The sequence below is a fragment of the Indicator indicator genome, chromosome 35 (assembly GCF_027791375.1).
Source record: "Indicator indicator isolate 239-I01 chromosome 35, UM_Iind_1.1, whole genome shotgun sequence".
Classification (NCBI taxonomy): domain Eukaryota; kingdom Metazoa; phylum Chordata; class Aves; order Piciformes; family Indicatoridae; genus Indicator; species Indicator indicator.
In genome coordinates, this window is record NC_072044.1 from 1,270,403 (window position 1) to 1,291,735 (window position 21,333).

General features: G+C 47.5%; 1 protein-coding gene across 2 annotated transcripts; it reads right to left on the minus strand.

The window, feature by feature from the left end:
• Nucleotides 1–955: 955 nt before the first annotated feature.
• Nucleotides 956–21,064, minus strand: LRIG2 (leucine rich repeats and immunoglobulin like domains 2). Of its 2 annotated transcripts, XM_054395753.1 has the most exons (18): nt 20,993–21,057; nt 20,428–20,502; nt 19,780–19,914; nt 19,189–19,332; nt 18,903–19,046; nt 18,074–18,217; nt 17,701–17,844; nt 14,737–14,817; nt 13,925–13,996; nt 13,730–13,798; nt 12,049–12,215; nt 10,531–10,851; nt 9,356–9,637; nt 7,923–8,372; nt 7,282–7,431; nt 6,060–6,345; nt 5,684–5,693; nt 956–4,373 (listed from the first exon to the last, which is right to left on the minus strand). In XM_054395753.1, the coding sequence occupies exons 2-18, from the start codon at nt 20,496–20,498 to the stop codon at nt 4,155–4,157; spliced, it is 2,889 nt and encodes a 962-aa protein (XP_054251728.1). In that variant the 5' UTR covers nt 20,499–20,502; nt 20,993–21,057; the 3' UTR covers nt 956–4,154. The 2 variants fall into 2 exon arrangements, with proteins under 2 accessions (XP_054251728.1, XP_054251727.1); XM_054395752.1 differs by lacking the exon at nt 5,684–5,693 and having other exon boundaries at nt 956–4,384; nt 6,064–6,345; nt 20,993–21,064.
• Nucleotides 21,065–21,333: the final 269 nt, after the last annotated feature.

Genomic DNA, 21,333 nt, shown 5'->3' on the forward strand with positions numbered 1-21,333 from the left:
ATGCAGACCATGAGGAGACAGAGCTGGGAAGGGACCCAGGGCCAGGCAGCCTCTGTGCAGGCTGGGTCGTGTCCCCTGGAGCTGCATCTGGGGATGCTCTGGGCCAAACTGGTCCCTGAGGAGTGGGCAGCCCTGAGCTGGAGGCTGCCAGTGCTTGTGCCTCCCCACCAGCAGCATGTGGAGCTGGCTGACACCACCGTGTGTAGGGCAGCGCTCGTGGAGGCTTCCTCAGGTGCAAGCTTCACTTGCCAGCAAAAGCAGAGGATGAGGCAGCTCCAGGAGTTCAGGTCAGCCTGGGGAAAGCTACACAGTGCTGAGAGCTGTGAGCAGGTGAAATGGTGAAGCACACAGAACAGAGCAGAGAGCAAAGGTGATCAGCTGTCAGAACACGAACCAGCACGGGGGCAGTGGTGGGAGCAGAGTACATCATTCTAAAGTACTGAAAACTTACTCTGGCTTTTTGGGGGGGCTGGCAGCTGATGGGGGGCAGCAGGGACACAGAGGCATGCTTTCACCAACTCACCCTGACAGCCTGCTGCCAGGAAGAAAACCTCTTTGGTACTTCAAAGGATCTGAACAGCAAGAGGAGAGAGCTGGGGGCACAGAGATTGTCGAGTCTCCAAGCCCAGAGGCAGCAGCACCGTGGGAGAAGCACCCAGACACCCTCAGGAATGGCACAGGGCGTTTCCTACTGGAAAACTGAAACAAGAACCACGGATCAGAGAAGGGCAGGAACCCTGGGAGGTCACCTTGGCCAACCCTCTGCTCAAGCAGGGGCATCTGGAGCCAGCTGCCCAGGAACACATCCGGATGGCAAAGTTCACTGGATTACATTTTCCCCTGTGAAAATGAAGTGTCAGAGAACAAAAGTGAATGATCTGATCTGCAAACTCCCAGACACAGTGGATGCTCCATGTCTATAGCAGTTTATTGAAGGTATATTACAATAGGCAAACATATATTACACATGCTATACAAAATATACATTCTTATGTGAAAAAAATATAAACAGACACCAGGAAACAGCAACAGGGAACACCAGCAGCTCTGCTCATGCTGCCTTCTGACCCCCCCAGCTCCTGTCTGTTAGCACTTTGGCATTGACTGAAGAAACCTGGTTGTGTTCACTGGAAACTGAATGGCCACAGTCCTGTCTGCACTGCTGGAGGAGAGGGGAAAGGAGAGACCTGGATTTTTCCTGCAGGTCTGCCTAGGAGGCTTTTCCCAGGCTGAGCACAGCTATTTACAACCAGCTCGTGGACTCTGAAGGATGCAAATGTCCCAGCTCCTAACAGCAGCACTGGCAGGCTGACACCTCACTGAAGTCCTAAGATGGCTTCAAGAGCACTTGGGTTTGTTGTGGTACAGACCCCACTGATTTTAAGGCTTTGGTCCTGTGCCCGAGGTACAGCTATGGCCAGGACACCCCCAGCTCTCCTGTGACCTGTGTGAGCTCAGCTCTGCAGGAGATAGGGAGGAAAGGAAGAGCAAGAGGCCTTTGCCAGACAGGGATGGGAGAGGGCAGCAGGAGTGGGAAATGGTGGCTCTGCACACACTGAGCAGCTCTGCCATGCAGCCTGGGTGAGGATCTGGAAGAGCAGCAGCAGCCCAAGAGGACAAGGCTTTCATGGTATGACCTTTCTCATCTGGATCTAAACTGACAGTACTGGGTTTCTGCAACAGAGACAACTCTGGATTGAAAACAAGCACCATGTCTTAAATGCTGCCTGGAAAGGAAAAGCCTGGAGGAAATGAAACCACAAAGGAATGAGCTTAAAATTCTTTTCGTGGTACGTATGTTACTAAAACATTTCATATGACAGAGCCCCACAGAGTTTCACACACCTGTGCTCCCACTCTACCCAAAGGTCAGGGACAATTGGATCCTCTTCTGACTGAAGCTGCTGGCTATCAAAGCAACCACAGCTGCCACGAGAGCATGGTAAGAGCCCTTGATATTTGCTCATTTGCAGACATCTGACTGTTACTCATGCCCAAAAGAGCTGTGGGAAAATAATTATTCCCAGTGTTCCCTCACTCATCTGCTCAAAGAATCCACAGCCTCCAGAGCTGAACTGTGATTTTGCACAACTGCATCTGCTCCCTCAGTCACACTCCCTTCTCTCCAGGAACAGGGCAATGGGAGCCTTGCATACCTCTCCTGGGCTGGTCCAAAAAGCTTCCCTCTCTGCATAAAAACACACCAGGCAGCTGTTTCCATTTTATAGCATACCCCATGGCTTGACAAACACAACCATGGCTAGGAAGGAAGGAAGCCTTTGGCTCTCCAGGTGTGAGCACACAGCAAGAGGTTGAGGAGCTCCACAGCTGAGCTCAACATAGTGCTCAAAAGCCATCACTGAGGAGTCTTGAGCCCCTTTGCACAAAGGTGCATTTGTCCCAGAAGAAAGAACTTGTCAGGAGGTCTTTAGAATGTTCTTCCTCCTCATTTTGTCAGTCATATCCCACCACAACCAACAGCCTGAGCTTCCTGTCTCAGTCAGTACTGGATTTTCTACACTCAGTGGGTGAAGCTCCATCTTCACTTCTCACCTGTCAAGTAGTTAAACACTTTGGCCACCCTGAGGTCTAGGGAACTATCAGAGTTCAAGAGGGCAACAATTTTGCCTGATATTTCACAGCAGGAAGGAGACAAGTGTTTTAAACTACACATGCCTCTTGGCTGTGCAGAGGGAACAGAACACCCACAGTAGAGTTCACTAAGTAGCTGCTAAATGCTCTCCCAATTTATCCACTGCTTCTCATCACAACATCCTTCTTTAAAGTTCACTTCACTGTCAGCTGGGAAAAAAAAAATAGATGGAGACCTCTCTGCAACAGACACTTCTGAAACAAACCACTCAAATCTCATCTCACAGCTCTCTGACCAGAAGGAATCATTTTTGTGCACTGCTCTTTACCAGACCTTCCAGGAGGCTGGATGCTGCAGCTGCAGCAGAGGTGAAGGCCACTGTTAACAAGGGGTCTGGTGGGCTTTGTGCTCTGCTAGACAAGGCAGGTGTCCAGCAGAGAGGTTTAAGGACTCTGCCAACACTCCCAACAGGATTCTGTCCTGAACATTTGGGATTCTGTCATGAAATGGATCAGCTTGCAGTCAGGTCAGCCAGGCTTAATGCACATGGAGTTGCTTGTAACAAGGAAATTCAGCAATATCACAGTTTCACCACCTAACTACAGCAAGCTCAACTTCTTTCCAACACAAAGGCAGCTCCATCCCCTCAGAAACAACTTTCCAGGCCCACCCAAACCCCCTATGGCTTGATATGTAGCTGTCAAGACTAACAGTGTGATACATACTTTGGCATAATAAAAAATATATTTACATTACAGCCAACACATTTAAATGCTTGGTGTATACAAAATATTTATAAATGCTAATTTATTTACAACTTGAGTTCATTATTCAGAGGAGAGAACAAGCCCCAAAGTGAGACTGGTAACAGATGCCTGCCAAGCCTAAGGAACACAAACCTGGCCAAGAGCTTCATGCTCACAACCACTGGGGAATTCCATGAGGAGGCCCTGGACCCTTGCTTCCCAGCAGCCAAAGCAGTGTTGACAGAGCTATGCATCCTGGAGAGATTCCCAAAGCATGCAACAGCACAAAGGCTGCTTCCAGCATCAGAGAATCAGTGGTTTAATGCCATTCTTGCAGATACCACTCATCATCCACATGTTCTCTGCTGCACACTCCCATTTGTCAACACAAGGGGTGATGGATATAAGCTACAGCACAGGAGGTTCCACCTCAACATGAGGAGGAACTTCTTCCCTGTGAGGCTCACAGAGCACTGGAGCAGGCTGCCCAGAGAGGTTGTGGAGTCTTCTTCTCTGGAGACTTTCAAGACCCATCTGGATGTGCTCCTGTATGACCTGTGCTGGATTCTACGGTCCTGCTCTGGCAGGGAGGTTGGACTCGATGATCTTCAAAGGTCCTTCCAACCCCTAACACCCTATGAACACAGAAATGCAAGAAGGGCAGGTGCCACCTCCTCCTGGAGAGCCCAACTCTGCTGAGCGGGGCTGGGACTGCAGGCACAGGGACACGAAGGGTCTTTGGCCTTGGGCTTAGTCCTGAGGTAGTAAATACAAGTCAATGGAGAGGGCCTGGATTCAAGGCTTCAGTAAGTGCCTTACGTGGTGTCACTGTGGTCACGACTGTTCCGTGTCCTGCTGAAGTCCAAGTGATGCTCCCGGAGCCTGTGGCAGGGCCGGGGCGAAGCAGCTGGCTCCCGGTCACCGTCAGCCAGGCCCTCGCCGCACAGCGCCCGTGGGGGCTCCCGGGCTGCCTGCTGGTGCAGGAAGTGAGAGTGAGAGAGAGCCAGGTCCTTGTTCACTCCCCACAGAGGCAGCTGAAAGGGTTCTGAAAAAGAAAAATAGAGATGAACAGGAATGAGTTGATGGCAAAGACAGAGAGTGAGCCCAGAGAGTGGTGGTGAATGGTGCCACATCCAGCTGGCAGCCTGTCACTAGTGGTGTCCCCCAGGGATCAGTGCTGGGCCCCATCCTGTTCAATATCTTTATTGATGATCTGGATGAGGGGATTGAGTCCATCATCAGTAAGTTTGCAGATGACACCAAGCTGGGAGCAGGTGTCGATCTGTTAGAAGGTAGAAGGGCTCTGCAGAGGGCCCTTGACAGGCTGGACAGATGGGCAGAGTCCAACAGGATGGCATTCAACAAATCCAAGTGCTGGGTGCTGCACTTTGGCCACAACAACCCCATGCAGAGCTACAGGCTGGGGTCAGAGTGGCTGGAGAGCAGCCAGGTGGAAAGGGACCTGGGGGTGCTGGTTGACAGCCACCTGAACATGAGCCAGCAGTGTGCCCAGGTGGCCAAGAGAGCCAATGGCATCCTGGCCTGCATCAGGCATAGTGTGGCCAGCAGGAGCAGGGAGGTCATTGTAGCCCTGTACACAGCACTGGTTAGGCCACACCTTGAGTACTGTGTCCAGTTCTGGGCCCCTCAGTTTAGGAAAGATGTTGAATTGCTGGAGCATGTCCAGAGAAGGGCAACGAGGCTGGGGAGAGGCCTTGAGCACAAGCCCTATGAGGAGAGGCTGAGGGAGCTGGGACTGTTTAGCCTGGAGAAGAGGAGGCTCAGGGGAGACCTCATTGCTGTCTACAACTACCTGAAGGGAGGTTTTAGCCAGGAGGGGGTTGGGCTCTGCTCCCAGGCAACCAGCACCAGAACAAGAGGACACAGTCTCAAGCTGTGCCAGGGGAGGTTTAGGCTGGAGGTGAGGAGAAAGTTCTTCCCAGAGAGAGTGGTTGGCCATTGGTATGGGCTGCCCAGGGAGGTGGTGGAGTCACCATCCCTGGAGGTGTTCAAGAGGGGATTGGACGTGGCACTTGGTGCCATGGTTTAGATAGTCATGAGGTGTAGGGTGACAGGTTGGACTCGATGATCCTTGAGGTCTCTTCCAGCCTTCTTGATTTATGATTCTATGATTCTATGACACCCAAAGCTTTCTGAGTGGGGTGACTCAGCCAGAAGAGTCTCCGAGGTTACTGCCTCTGGTTCTGAGAGCAGATTTTGCTCCCAGTAACAATTCAGTTCCAGTGTGAATTTTTGAAAGCCAGCCTAGAAGAAAGTCAAGGTAAACATAATCAATTTAACCCCCCCACCTCTCCAACGAAAAAAAAGAGAATACCAACAAAACTTGTGGAGTCCTTCTGAAGCTCAGGCCAGCTCAAACAGGAGGGCTGCTTGGTGGTGTTATGTGAAGATTTAACTCTTGGCTCCTAGAGGGCCTTGAGGTGCATGACAAAGGCTCACCCACGTTCCACAAGCTGCAGATGAATAACTACCCCCTTTTCAACATCACTCTGCAGCTCTTGGGCACTGGATGCAAGCTAAGGACCAGTTCTGGGAAGAGGTGGGCTAGAAATAGATGAGTCACTCCACAAACTGTGGTCACTTGAAGAACTGGCTGAGTGTGAATAGTGAAGGGAGCACAAAGATGACCAGAGAGTGAGGCCTTCCAGCACAAGGAGTTACCAGGAAACACAAGGCAACCAAAAAGGAAAAGGAGCCACTCACCATTCACCTGCTGGGAGGAGATTTTCTTTTCACTCATTTTGTCATGGTTGGTGAGGAAGACAGACATGTCTCTGTCTGCCAAGAGATTGTCAAGAGCACTGCTTTCATGCTGGGCACGTGCTGGGTACGTTTCCTTTGGCATCTGCACCATGAGGTTAGGGAGAGCTGGATCCAGGGAGTCCTCTTCTGTGATGTAGGCATAGGGACAGTACTCTCGTGTCCTGGAGTAGATGTTTGCGTTGTCATAGCAGTCTGAGCAGATCACCAATGGTGCTGCACCACCTGATAAACAATGGGAAAGCAAAATACTCTCAGAAGAGTGCCTTGGTACCAGCCTGGCACCCTGTGAGCCCACACACCTCAGACCAGCCCATGTGGTCATTTCGATGAGCTGCTTCTCAACTCCTTCCTCTATAGACTCTATGCAGCAGGACTGCAGCCCAGAGGGAGCAGACCACAATCAGATGTGGAAAGTGTACACCAAAGGATCCCTCAGGCAAGCCAGCCTGTGGCAGGGTTGGGAGGCTCTTCAGCATTTGGGAGGTGAAAAAAAAAAAAAAAAATCACATCTCTGTAGACTCAGTGACACAAACATGCTGAGAAGTTTCCCTGACTTGTTTGGACACAGTGCAGACCCTTTGCTTATGACTGCAGCAAGCAGACTGCATGGCTGGAAGAGGCAGCAAGTTTATGCCAAGGACAAAAGTCACCTTCCAAGAGAATTTTGTTTCCATCTCCTTTGCTTGAACTCTTGAGATGCCAAAGGAAAAAAACAGCACAGAAATCCACCTGGACATTTAACCTTGGAACACTCTAATGGCATCCTCACCTTGCTGCACAGATCACAGACTCTGAATCAAAGAGCCTCTGGAGGGACCTGCACTGCTCTTGCACCTGAAGGACAGCAGTCAAGACACTTTTGTGGAAGATGTGAGCCCAGATGTTGCTGGACCACAGATTAACTGAAGCACAGGGAATGCAGAAGCCTTGGTAGCAGAATATAAACAAGCACTGCAAGAAAACCAGGAGATGCCTCAAACTCAAGAAGGATCAATGGAAATTTTCAGATCAACCTGAATTCTTCCCTAGGAAAAGTCACCTTTGATGTTGCCTTACAGCACTGTGCTGCACTCTGCAGGACTGCTGCCAGCTCTGGGGATGGGACTGAGCACCAGCATCTGCTGGAGCACCAGCAGAACACGTGAGGGCTTGGCTTACCATCTGTGCCTTTATGCACGTAGCTGCCAGCTGGAGGCATGAGCTGCTGATGGCTGCCTGCCTCCGAGGTGCTGTAGCCTTCCTGAGGCTCTGACAGAGTTCCCTGGGAGGACAGATAGCTGGGAATGTCTGCAGGCAGGTTCATCTCCTCTGCAAGGCAGAATTAACAAGTGTGAAGATTATCCACAGGAACAAAGACCTCATCACCTAGAATTTCAGCTCACATGCAGTTAGCTTTTTTCCCCCTTCCCTCAGCCATTAAAAAAATCCATGCAGCCAGTTCAGCTCTAGCAGAGCCAGAAAGGCTATTTACAGACATTATTCCAGCTCCTGAAAATATCTCTAAGTTTATTCAATATTTATTTCCAAACTTTACTCTTCTCCTTTAAACACAGAACAAATCTAATGTATAAGAAATCAAAAAAAAAAAAAAAAAAAGAAATCAAACACACTTTTGACAATCAAAACCCTCTCTAAACCGAAGGAATTTGAGCATATGAAGGAATTTGAGCAAATCCCTTCAGAGCTTTTAGAAGGCAGCAACCAACTCTTCCCTCTGTAATGAACCCAGGAAGTTCACTGCTCTTAACAGGTGTTTGGGATTAAAAACAGAGCTGAGGAGTGCTGCTGGTGCACTTCACCTGTGTTAGTGATGCTGTAATCCTCACTCTTCCTTCTCATGTGGTAGATGACAATAACCCACACCAGGGAGGTGCCCACCACGCAGCACACCACCACGATAATCACGATGCCCACCGTGGTCCAACCATCCTCCTCGTGGGCAATGCCACCCTGGGCAGAATCACAGTTTGGGGAAGCCAGGACATTGAGGTAAATGTGGCCCCTCTCAGTGCCCAGAGTGTTGGACATGATGCAAGTGTACTTTCCAGCATCCTCCAGCCCAGCATCCACGATGATCAGGAGCTGGTTTGCTGCAGCAAAGAAATGCCTCTCGGTGACAGCCAGGGGGCCGTCGTCCTTCGTCCAGTTGAGGCGAGGGGCAGGGCTGCCCCCAGCGATGCACTGCAGGACTGCAGTCTCCCCTCGGGTTACTGTCCTGTCCTCCAGGGGCCTCACGAAAGAAGGAGTTTCTGTGACAGTAGGGAAAAAAGAAAACAACCAAACCACAGACCGTAAGATGGATATCGATACAGCACAGGAGGTTCCACCTCAACATGAGGAGGAACTTCTGCACTGTGAGGCTCACAGAGCACTGGAGCAGGCTGCCCAGAGAGGTTGTGGAGTCTCCTTCTCTGGAGACTTTCAAGCCCCATCTGGATGTGTTCCTGTGTGACCTGTGCTGGATTCTCTGGTCCTGCTCTGGCAGGGGGGTTGGACTTGATGATCTTCGAAGGCAGCACCAGTGGCTGCTCCCTGACAGCTAAAAACCTGATCTCATACAACCTGAGCCTAAACTGAGGCAAGAAAACCCAGATTTGAGGCATTCTGTGAGTTCAGCTCTTCTGTGAATCACTGCAGCAAGTGCAGGTAGAGCAAAGAGCCCCCAAATCAGGCCAGACAAAGTCTGCCTCGGGCATTCCAATGACCATGATGTTAAGTCAGCATCATCAGCAAACACTGCACTCCAGCAGGAAGTGTCCTTCTGTTATCACTCAGCACAGTTCCTGCTACCTGTGATTGCTTTTGCTCTGAGGCAAAACCCAAGTTCTGTTTAACCCACACTGCTGGAGTGAGGCAATGCCTCAGTCCCCTCCTATGAAGGTCACACCAACTTTCCTGGTCACACTAACTTTCCATGTCAGCACAGCCACTTAGCTTCCAAAGCTCCACTGTTCAAAAACCATGTTAGGTGCTGCTCTTCGTGCTTTTACTTCATTCTTCATCACTCCAGCTTGCTCCTTACAGCTAAGCCCCAGTGCCACAGAATCACCACCACAGAATCGCTAGGGTTGGAAGGGACCTCAAGGAACATCTCAATCCAACCCCCATGCTATGGGCAGGGACACCTCACACTAGGGTCAGAGCCACATCCAGCCTGGCCTTAAAAACCTCCAGGGATGAGGCTTCCACCACCTCCCCAGGCAACCTGTTCACAGGCTAGCACAGCACTTACCCAGCACGGTCAGTGTGGCATTTGCTGACAACCCCCCTGCAGTGTTCTGTGCCATGCAGCTGTAGATTCCCATGTCTTCTATTTTGACATTTGCAATGAAGAACACATCGTCCTCAGGCATGACATGCATCCTCCTCTCCCTGGCAGCAGGGAAGTCTGTGCCACCATCTTTCTGCCAGGAGATCTGGGGTGTGGGGTGGCCCTCTGCAGCACACTCCAGCCGGGCCATGGCCCCGGTGCGGATGGTGAGGTCCATGGGGGTTTTCAGGAAAGATGGTAGCTCTGGATCAAAGGAGGCAGAGACAGTTTTTTCAGCATCAGGGAAAGAGCAGCAAAAGCTCCTCAGCACAGAAAACATCTGGAAACAAATATATCTGAGCCACACATGCAGTTTTCCCCAGGAGAAAGGGGCAGATTCTTCTCAACTGCACAAATTGTCAGCAGTCGTCTCCAGGAGCTTGTCCTCCAGATTTAAACAGGCTTTAGGCTTTCTACAGAAATCACTGAAGATGATCTAAAGGACAGGATTTCTCATGGAAAAAAGACAGGCAAAAGCTTCAGGCTTCTTCATAAGCCCTTTGCCACACTGTCCTCCCTGGCAGCAAGGAAGGTGAGCATCCATCTCCTCAGCCCAAGCCTGCACCACCTGCTCTGCACAAGGGAGAGCAACACAGGCAGCTCTGCTCTCTGATGCTGCAGGCATCAGTGGCCTACTGACTGATGTGAACATTCACATGCTCCCCTCCCCTCAACCAAAATTAATAACACAAAGGACCTTGCAGTGAATGTTTAGCGTTTGTTTCCAGTTGATTCCGTTATTTTTAAGCTGGATCTTTGCCAGCTTTACACACACACAGGCAAGGTGCTTGGTGCTGAAGAGACAGCAGAGGGAGCTTTTAGTTTAAGAGACTTCTACCTCCATGCAACTGCAGCAGCTGACTGGCTTAGAAAGGCAGCATGGAAGATTCCTTCCCCTTTTAAAATGGGAACAGGAGGTTTTTCCACCAACAAAAATAATCACTTCTGCTTTCTCACAAGATGTTTGATACTTCTAAATAGCAGTGAGGCTGTCTTGCAGAACTGCTTTGGGCCAGCTCCAGTGAACAACAGACTCGTAGCCATTTCATAAAGCTTTGGGTTCAAAGAGCTTCTCCTTTGTTACCATTATTGCTTACCATTGACAGTCAGCTTGGCTTTGTTGGAGTAATTGGAGCCGAAGTGATTGGTGACAATGCACTGATACTTCCCTTCATCAGTGAAATTCACATTGGAAAGGTGCAGGACTGTGGTGTACTCAACCACCTCACCACCTTGCTGCTGGTATCTGGCAAAATTCTCAACCTCTGCATCATACAACACTTCACTGTCCTTACGCCAGGCAGTGGACATGGGGGAGTCACTGCTGCTGACAGCAGTGCAGGTCAGAGTCACATTCATGCCTCGCAGGGCAACTGTGGTCTCAGGATGCACTCTGATCTGTGGCTTGGGGAAGTTGTCTGAAAAGCAAAGCACCCAGATTAGTCACTTTCCTCTCCATCTTGCAGCTAATATTGCAAGAAACCTCATTCAAAAGACCATGTAAGCAGAGAGAGAGGGAGAGCTGGGAAGAGATGTCCTGCTTGAGGTGCATGCATTCAGCTGTTTCCAGCTGGAAATGAAGCTGTGAAAGAGGATTAGAACCACAGGCAGACAGATTAAGCACAGAAACAGCAGAGAAGTGTGGTGTGAGCAGTGCCCTGCACTCTGTACCACTGCCTGGAACTGACTACATTCAGATGACACCAAAGCCACGCTCAGCTGAAGAGCCAGGCTGCTTTGTGAAGGACTGAGGCTCACTTTCAGGTAGTTCAGATATCCTGAAAAACCTCTTAAGTTCTACAAACACAAAGCAGAGTGAAGTGCCAGCTTGCTCCCTCTCATCCCACTGGGTGAGTTCTTTCAGCACCAATTATTTCAGCAGAGACACTCACAGGCACTGTGGTGGTGACAGTGGAATGGACAAGTGGGTGCTTGCTCCTACATGATGATTATTGTAGCCTTTACCAAGGGGATGAAAGGATTCTGTACACACCAGCGACACTAGGATTGCTCACCCTGAAAATGGAACACCCAGGCCTGTGCCAGGCCTGCCACAGACTTCACACATGACTCTGGGCAGCGTCTCTGTTTCCCATCTCACGGTTTGGGTAACAAAAATAAACAGATTTATGTCTGTGGTGGCAAAGAGTAGATAGATATTACAGGTATGGAGCATCAGAAAACGTGGCAGAGTATCAACTCCTCTACCCTTGCTGGTATGGATGACAGGTATGAAGCATCAGGAAATATGGCAGAGCATCAACTCCTCTATCTTTGCTGGTATGGGCAAGAACCAGTAAGGAAGTGTCCAAAAGCTCTTCCAAAGCTGAAGGCATTCACCAGTAGAGAGAATGGAAGCAAACTCAGTTTTTAATAGTAACCTAAATGAAAATCAATGCAGTCTCACTGAATCACTCCTTCAGTTAGCTTCAGTGCTCAAACACAACAGAGCAAAGAGAAAGAGATTTAAATCCCAAGCTCCAAAGCAGACCCAGTGATGTGCACAGCTGCCAAGACCAAGTGCCACAGCCTGATCTCAGAAGGTACCTGGCAGAGATTTGTGTGGCCAACTTTTTTTATAACCAAAAGTCATTAAAAAAAAAAAAAATACAAACCACAGACAAAGTCATCAGGGTCCACACTGAGAAGGTTTTGTCCTGCTAACCACTCGGGATGAGCACAGCTAACATTTACTGTGGCCTGCTGGAAACGGCTGGCGGTGAGCCACTGCTGCAGCCATCTCAACTGGCAATCACAGAGCAAGCTGCTAGTGTTCAAAACTCTGCAGAGACAAGGCAAAAAAAAAAAAAAAACACAACACCAAAAAGGGGTGATTAGAAGTGTTCTGTATTTCACATTCCCAACCTGTGATTTCCATGCAGCAAAACAAAGCACAGACATGTAGCGATTTCAAGATTCGCAATATCCTTTTCTACACCTCCAGGTTATTTATTCTAAGATGCCAGAAACAACCAGAAGAGCCTCCCCTCTGTGGCAGCATTAAAGCCTGACATTTCCTACTTGCATTTCTTCATTCTGAAGGATATAACCTTGGATTTTCAATTTCTAAAATAAATATTAAAGCTGTTTTTACAATTATCCCATCCTTCTTCCAAGCACTCAAAAAGAACCCTGGCAATGTAGCTCTGTGTCTCAAACAAAGCACACCTGCTGTTACAAGTAGGAGCCTCAACACTCCTCCTCATGGCAGCTAATAAATATTTCAGAATTAATGTGGATTCATGTCATACAGGCATCCAATGCAGATTTCTGTTGTGGAGCAGAGAAACAACTGCAAACAGGGAACAAACGTGGGTCACTTTCCTCCCCACCACGTGCTCACAAAGTTTCCTCCCTGTTAGATAGGAGCATGGCTGACTGGAGAAAATCCAATGGTTTCAGAGACTCACAGAATGTTAGAGGTTGGAAGGGACCTTGAAAGGTCATCCAGTCCAACGCCCCTGCCAGAGCAGGGCTTCCTAGAGAAGGTCACTGATCTGCCAGCAGTGAATCCAGCAGTGGGGAGGAGAGGCAAGCAAAGCAAGCTCCATCCTGCTCTTTTGCCCACACCTACCAGCCAACCCTCAGTTTTAAGATACATCAGAGAAAGCAAGGAAAGCCTTGTCCTCAACACCAAAAACACCTCCTCAAAACTGGCAGATCTTGCAGACTAAGCCCATCTGGCTAAGAGCAACTAATTGACTAAAAGTTTTAAAACAGATTACATGAGATTCAGAGACTTTTATCTCCGAGATGCCTGCCTTACAGCAGGATTAGGCTTGGGTGTGAAGGCCGCTTCACATTATAATGTCTGAAGATCACAAGAGCCTCCAGTAGCTTAAGCATCTGCTGAGCAAGTCAAAATTTTTGTCTACCTGTGAATTTTAAAGCCTTTCCTTAGCCCTCCCACCTCCCCCCCCCCCCCAAAAATAAAAAGGGAGGACAAAATGTAGGGTTTGCAAACCCTTCTGAGACATTCCTGGTGAATCCTCTCTCTTGTTTAGTTTACAAACTGCAAGCAAGATTTGCTTGCTGCAAAAATCACAATATATGTAAAACTGCATGGTTCAGAACTGCAGGAGAAAAATGTTTTCCACTAATTGCAGCTCAGGAGATGGAGGTGGAGATTTTAATCAAACCTGAAATCCAAGCATACTGCTACCAACTCTGTGCTGATCATTTCCCAGCATTAACTACTTAGAGATGAAAGCAGACTACAGTCAACTTCAGTCAACCCTCTGCTGACTGAAGGGTTCTTTACAAGGCAGGACTGGTAGAGAATCCAAATGAACTTACAGCTCCTTCAGCTGAGCCTGAGCAAATGCATTTTCTTGGATGGACATTACTGCATTGTTGCTTAAATCCCTGTAAGTTAAGCAAAGAGAACAATAATAGGTCAGGATGACTTCATGGGCTACCTCCAGTTATACTCTTGAAGATCTGACAGAGAATGCAAGACTGAAATAATGAGAAGTTCTGCAAAGTACTTACAGATGTTCAAGTCCTTCAAGACCAGAGAATGCCTTTTTGGTAATTGACTTAATCTGGTTTCCTTGCAAGATTCTGAAAGATAAAGCCCCCCCAAAACCAGAGACCAGTTAATGTGTTCACAGATAAGACTCAAAGGAAGTTCCCTGTGATGTTTTACTCTTTTTTTTTTTTTTTCTAATCCTAGCTGAGCTAAAAGATCAAATAATAATTTTTTAGTTTAAAGAGAATTAATTTTCCAAACAACAGGGTTTCTTTTTCATTCTTAACTTAGAGCCTGCACTCTCAGAACTTAGAGCCTGCACTCTCAGACCAAGCTGTTTGTCATAAGCAATGTCATAAGCATCCCTTCACAGGATGAAGCCTCCTCCAAAGCACATGGCACTGAATGAGAAGTGCAAAGTTTAGGCACTGAAAAGCTGCTAATTCAACAGTGGTCCCTATTTGATCAAAAATCCTTTAGTTGCTTTGGGCTTTTTGGTTTGTGGGGTTTTGGGGTGTTTTTAGTAAGCAGCACAAGAAGTGACCACGACCACACAGCAGGACTGGGCTGGTCAACAAGAAATGCAGTCAGACACTGATGCTTAGTTCCTTCAGGTTGATGTGGCAAGGTGATACAGATGCCATCCTCCTGAGCATGGAGCCCAAGCTGCATCATGAGGCTGCAGCACACAGCTAGAAACACACCCAGCACAGCTGCCAGCTAAGAAGGCTTTCTGCCTCTTGCCACTCATTTACAGTTACTTAGCATTCTGCACTCTCCTTCCACTCTGTGTGCCTGGGAGGTGTTGTCATCAGTGGTCTGGGATACATACAGTTTATCCAGCCTGCTGAGTCCCACAAATGCTTCGTTTGCATCTTCCATGGCCCAGGAGATCTCGTTGTTCCTCAAGTCCCTGTAGGAGAAGAGCTTTCTTACAAAGAAGCCTTTTAACAGCATCATGAACACTGCCAGTGGCAAGCAAGGGAGGAAAACCAACTGCTGTGCTGGCCAGCTCTGGTGCCCTGGCACAGGGTCACCTGGGAGGTCTCATATCTTTTATAACATCAAGCTCCTCAGAAGATAGATTTCCCGTTTCAAAGACGGAAAAAAGAATTGTTAAGAGATCAGTGCTGCAGACAGAACCACAAACAAATTCTGCAGCCCAGCCCCTTGATGTGGTACTGAAGGAGAGAGACCCAGTCTGACAGCAACTGTCATGTGCTAGGCTGTTCCCCAGGAGCTGGGAGAAGCTCCTGAGGCAAGCTGGTTCATGTAAGTGAATTAACCAACACAGCACAGCATTCATCTTCCTGGCTAACAGGCTTATAAGTGCATTAGCATATTAAGAGATTACACACAGGTTACAGTGTCAGGCTGCCAGGCACAAAGTGGTAGATTTTCAGAATGTAGTTGATATTCTGCTCCCAAATCTCGTTACCAGCTAATGGGATTTCTGACTGACCTCTGCACAGCACCTCAGCCCCTCACGTAGGAGGGCAGCCTGAACAGCAAAAGCAATACAGCAATATGGATCATGAGAGAGGAGGAGGAATTAATCCAGTGGCAGTTTTAGCTTGAATGGCATGGGTTGAGCCAGGAGTTTCTGTCAACACCACAGTTTTGTCTCTTTTGCTTTCACTGGGCATGGAAGTCCTTGCAGAGGAGGGTTTAAAGGAAAGAGCACCTGTGCTGCACCTTCCCAATATCACTGCTTCAGCTTGATCCAGCTTCCAAACAAGATACCTGGCCCAGAGAGCCAGCTACATACACAGGCACTGGTATACATCACCTTATCTCACACTGCCTCCCTGTGCTAATGGTGGGAAAATGATCTACTGAATTAAGTAGGGTATTGTCCTGGGAGAGACTGAAGGGACCAAGCTCCAGGACACTGCCAGTGGTAAAACATTGCTTTCTGGTTTTTCCCACTTTGAAATATGCATGGAAGACAGCAGGCAGCAGTCAGTCCCACAATTACTATACACACACCTTAAAGATGAGGACAAAAAGGATTCCACGATTCATGCATCACAAGCTCTTAACAAACATAGCCTTGATACTTGCTCACATTTAAGTTTTTCCTTCTTTGAAACTGTTGGAGGTAAGGTACTCAACATGGATGTGATTTGGGTTTGAGCTGCTAATTTTTGTGACTTTTAACTTGTTCCTAGAATGATCTTCAGGGCTGCTTCAGAATTCTACTGTGAATGCTGGAGGGGTACCAATGCCAGGCCACTCCTAGTGTTAGGGAATAAATAATGTGATAACTTCAGTGCTGCTCTTAGATACACCTTCAATCCTACCTGTCTCTTATTACCTTGAGGTTAATACAGAGTTTGAGTTCTCATTAATTAAAGCCATATTGCAAAAGAGTGGCAGGAGCTGAACAGACACAGAAATATTGATGACAGCCTGAGCACTGAAACAAGCAGTGTACAAACAATGGCCCTCATCTAACAGCAGCACAGGATCTCCTCTTGTTGGAAGTATTTTTACACTCCACTACTCAGACCACTTAGGAAAATGAGTGAGCAGCCCCAAAGAAAAGCCCCTCATTGTGTGAGCCAGGAGCTGGCTCCTCATGCCTGGCTGGACATGAATGCTTGGAGCCTTGTTAATCAGCACTGCCCCATCCTGAGCATTCCAGCCTCAGCCAAGGGCCAGCCTCTGGCTGCTGACGCCCCTGAGGAGCCCAAGAAAACCTACTAATTAATCTGCTCTTGTTCTTTTTCATGCTACTCTAAATCCAAGAAATTAGTTTTAATTATTTCATTAAAAGGTTGCATTAAGGTTAACAGAATATGACTGCTTACATAAATCTCTCCGGTGAGTTTGCTTATTTAAGCATTTATTTAATGAACTGACAGAGGGGTTACAAACTTTCACTCCTTTCTCAACTGCCATTGTTCAGGATGATTGCTGCTGCTCTGATCTACTTGGGACACTTGTTTTTTCAAGAGCCAGGATTGAGTCTTTTCTTGTTAGAAACATCAAACAGCTGCAGCTGCCATGAAAGATGCTGGCAGTGCAGGGCTGTGCCTCTGACAGCAAGAGGAAACCTACTCACAACCTTCAGCACACAAGCAGGGTGGGCTGAGCCTCACCTTCCACAACCAAAAGGCTTCAACATTTGCTTCCTGAGGTTCCAACCTAACAAATCCCCCTGGAGTAGCAAGAGCTCCAGGCTGACCACTGACTCTACAACTGGCATTTATGCCAGCTGACTACTCTGACCCAGTATGGCATAAATGTGTACAAATATCTGAGGGGTGGGTGTCAAGTGGAGGGGGCCAGGCTCTTATGGGTGGTTCACACTAATAAGACAAGGAACAATGAGTTCAAACGTGAACAGAGAAGATTTCACCTCAACATGAGGAGAAACTTCTTTCCAGTGAGGGTGACAGAGCCCTGGAGCAGGCTGCCCAGGGGGGTTGTGGAGTTTCCTTCTCTGGAGGCTTTCCAAACCCACCTGGATGCATTCCTGTGCAGGCTACCCTAAGTGATCCTGTTCTGGCAGAGGGGTTGGACCTGATGATCTCTTGAGGTCCCTTCCAACCTCTGATATACTGTGATAAAACTGGGCACTCACGGGCACCAAGCCAGTTTCTCAGCACCACTAACGCGAAGCGGTTGGTTGGTTTTAGCTGAGCCAGAGCTGTGATCTCATCAGCCCCACCAGACCTGCAGGCAGGACAGCACGCAGCAGCAGCAGAGCACAGGCTGCAAGACTCATTGTCTTGCTTTCCAAAAGCTTCCCTGCATCAAGCTGCACTGCAGTGAAGTTTTCTGTACTCACAAGGTTCGCAGGTTTGCCAGCCCCCGGAACACTCCATCAGCAACGTGATTGATGTGGTTGTCACCCAGGTTTAGCTTCTCCAACAAACCAAGTCCCACGAAGGCAGACTCCTTGAGGCGAGTTAGCTGGTTGTATGACAAGTCTCTGGAAACATTGGACACACACTTTAGAGGCAAGCAGGGGAGGATTAATTATGAAGATACTCTCAAACTCGATTAACTGTTGTGCTTTGATGAATGTCTCCAACAGAACACTTCTAACAGGCAGCATTACCACAGCACTTCCTCTGGTAACTCACTCCTGCTGCATGCAAGCTATCCCATCTGCTCCTGCAGCATTGCAAAACCCCAGTGAGAAGCAGCCGAGGACTCACAGCTCAGAAAGCCTTTGGCAGAACTCCCATGCATCTGGGCTGATCCTGTTAATGGCGTTCTGGCTGACGTAGAGTTGTTGCAGCGTCCGCAGCCCATACAGCCAGCCCTTGTTTACCTCTGTTAAGTTGTTATGTTCCAGTTCCCTAAGGGATTAGAAGGAAAAACACTTGCCAAACAGATAATCAATGAAACACATATTTACCAAATTTCATCTTGTGGCTCTTAGGATTATTTACTGACATTAAGCCCCAGGCAACACAAAGTCAGATAATCACAGAATGTTAGGGGTTGGGAAGGACCTCCAGAGAACATCAAGTCCATCCCCAAAAGCACCATTAATTCCTTCATTAAAACCTTCATTCCCCTGAAACCAACAGTGATCTAAAAGCATATGGATGAACTGAGTAACTCAGCACCAGCTGCAGTGATCCAGTGGCAGAAGCAAACTGCAATCTCTGCTCTCAGAAGGTTACTTCTCATTATGGCTCTTTTGCTCACACTGCATGGCACAGCCCTGCAGCACCTCTGTCAAACAGCCTCATAGCAAAGAGCCAGCCCCTGTCATGGGGAATGCAAATTCAAATCAGCAAAAGCACCCTGCAGACTCAGAGCATCCTTGATCACCAAGTGGGAAGAAGTTGGCCAGAGCACCACTTCTCTTGCCACCTCTGGAGTAATCAGATGTGATGGTAAAATAATGGGAAAATACAGCTCTGTAAACTCACTCCCTGTGATGCTCATCTCAGCACAGCCCTGAGGCAAGGGAAGCCACACAGGACACCTCCACAGCCAGTCCCTAGAAGAAGCTCCACAAACAGGCATACTCACAGCTCTTCTATATTGCCTAGGCCAAAGAAGGCTCCATCCATCAGCCTGCTAATCCCATTGCGCTGCATTTTCAAGGATTTTAGGGATTCCAGTCCTTGGAATGTCAGACTCTCCACTATTTTAATCCGGTTCCTCTTCAGTTCCCTTTTATAAAGAGGACATTCAAATATTAAGACACCTTCCACCAGCAGCACTTTGTGGAAGCCAAGGACACACACTGTGATAAAAAACACAGCAGTAACCACCACAGGGTTAAGCTTGGAAAAAAACCAAACCAGCTACTTACAGAAACTGCACGTGAGGCAATTTGAAGATCTTTGGTGGGATCACACTAATCCTGTTTCTGTTCAGCTTCACTACCATTAGAGAGCTAGATAAGTTATCAAGGCAGCCTGCTTCCAGAGTAGTTATTCTGTTATTACTCAGATTCCTAGGAAAGGAAGAGGAAATGAACTTTGCCAACTGCACAAGCACTTCAGAGCAACCACTAATTATTAGATTCAAGTTTCTTATGAATCACATCACAGACCTGAACTCTGGTTTATCAAACTAAACCATTTTCCCCAAGGAATCAGTGCAAGGAGCTGGTTTTTACTGCAGGTCCATGCTTCACATAGTGAAGCCACTCAATGGTGATCTGCTCCCTATGGGCAGAAGTCACTCCATGACCTGCTGGCTGAAGTACACTTTGTCAACAGCAGCTATTATTTCCTCTGCTATGTGAGAAAACGCAATACAGACTGGCATGAAAAGTGCTTTGGCTCAAGCATATGTGTAGCTATGTTAAGCTCAGTTCACAGCCACACAAGGCTGCCTGTGTCCAGATGAGATCTTCAGCATCACTGCTGTAGAGGCAGGAATCCCAGCTCATACTCACAGGTACTTCAGTTGCATCCTTGGAAAAGAAGAAGCTTTAATTTCTGAGATAAGATTAGAACTAAGATCCAGATTTTCCAGTGAAAGGTAAACTTGGAGTTGCTCAGCATTTATTTCTGGAATGGTATTGTGCACCCTGAAAAACACCAGCAACAACCAACAGTTATCAAAACACCCCACCCTTCAAGCAGCACAGCTGCCACAGCCCTAGGAGTCCGTATGTCAACTTTATTAGCAAGCCTCTGACATGGGATCTGTATCACACACTTCAAGGTGTTAATTCCTAAAGCAATACTGAAAAGTCCAAGAGCTCTTTGCCACCTGACATACGAATAGATTCAAATTCTGGGGCTGGTAGCTGGGCTGTTCCTTGTGGGAACTGTCATTCCTAGAGTGAATTCTTCCCCTTCAAAGCTGCCTGCCTTGGTTGACTGCATTTTATTGGTAATTTAAGGTGACTTGATTGTCTAACTGATTTGTATTTCTTTAATATGTGCTTACACAGTCCCTGAAGCACTTTAGAGGAGCAGTATTTCAAGACAAAAGCAGCAATGCTGGCAGCTACCTTTCCCTCTACAACAGGATGGCAAAGCTCTGATGGGTTGCCCCCTTTGTTAAAGCAGAACAAGGCAGCCAAGCTCTTACTTACAGGGAGAGGAGAGTGATATTAGAAGTTGTTTCTCCAAAATAGGGAATTTCACTCAGCTCATTGTAATTCATTTTCCTTGAAAACAAAACAAAAGGAGGTCACTGCCACTTCAGAGAGAAGAAAACCCCTTCGTATGCAGCAGAAATAACTCTTATTACAGAACTGAGCTAACAATTCTGGTTTGTTAAATAATACTTAGTAGCTGACAAAAAAGATTCTCCCCCCCCCCAACAAGCTAAAACTAATAATTTGAACAATTTTAAAGCAAAGCATGCTAGTTCTTACCATTCTAATAGATATTAATATATCTCTTTTGCTTGGAATGGGCTATCAAACAAACACAGATCCTTATTTAAAAAAAAAAACAAAACTGGGCTTCTCATCTTTTATGAACAAGTTTTCTGCTCACAAAGCACCAGTTTTGTACACAAAATGTGCTGCCAACACAGCATCCATTTTCAATTAGTTGGCACTGAATATTTCTACAAGCCACAGCAGCTGTCATGCAAGAAATTAAAATTAGGTGGCACAACTTTAGAGTTTATCCTCATCCAAAGCAACTTACACTTCTTGGAGTGTATGGACAGACAAATCAATGCTCCAGTTGGATGACAATAAGTGATTATGACTTAAATCCCTATAGAACAGAGGAAATAAAATGTTATTCCAGCTCCTGGGAAAGAAAACAAACATCTGTGTTTTATGTAACCTAAAAGTTTTAATCTGTATTTATGACACATGCAATTCATTCCCTAAAGGAAGGATTCCTCCTGTTCTAGTGGTCACTCATAAGGAAATTCTGGCTACTTCTAGTTCTGTTTGAATCAATTTGTTTGTTAAAAAGGCTTCTTGAAAGAAAGCTCACACCTGAGCAGAGTGGTTTTGCTTTAAATCACAGCTATAGAA

Bases quoted from the DNA above. Each gene is read 5' to 3' on its own strand.
- LRIG2 (XM_054395753.1), bottom strand. From the start codon at position 20,498: ATGAATTACAATGAGCTGAGTGAAATTCCCTATTTTGGAGAAACAACT. The intron at 19,915-20,427 runs GTAAGTAAGAGC...GGTGTTTTTCAG, and splicing joins AATATCACTCTCCTCTCCCT to GGTGCACAATACCATTCCAG. The intron at 6,346-7,281 runs GTAAGCCAAGCC...ATTGTTTATCAG, and splicing joins CGTGCATAAAGGCACAGATG to GTGGTGCAGCACCATTGGTG.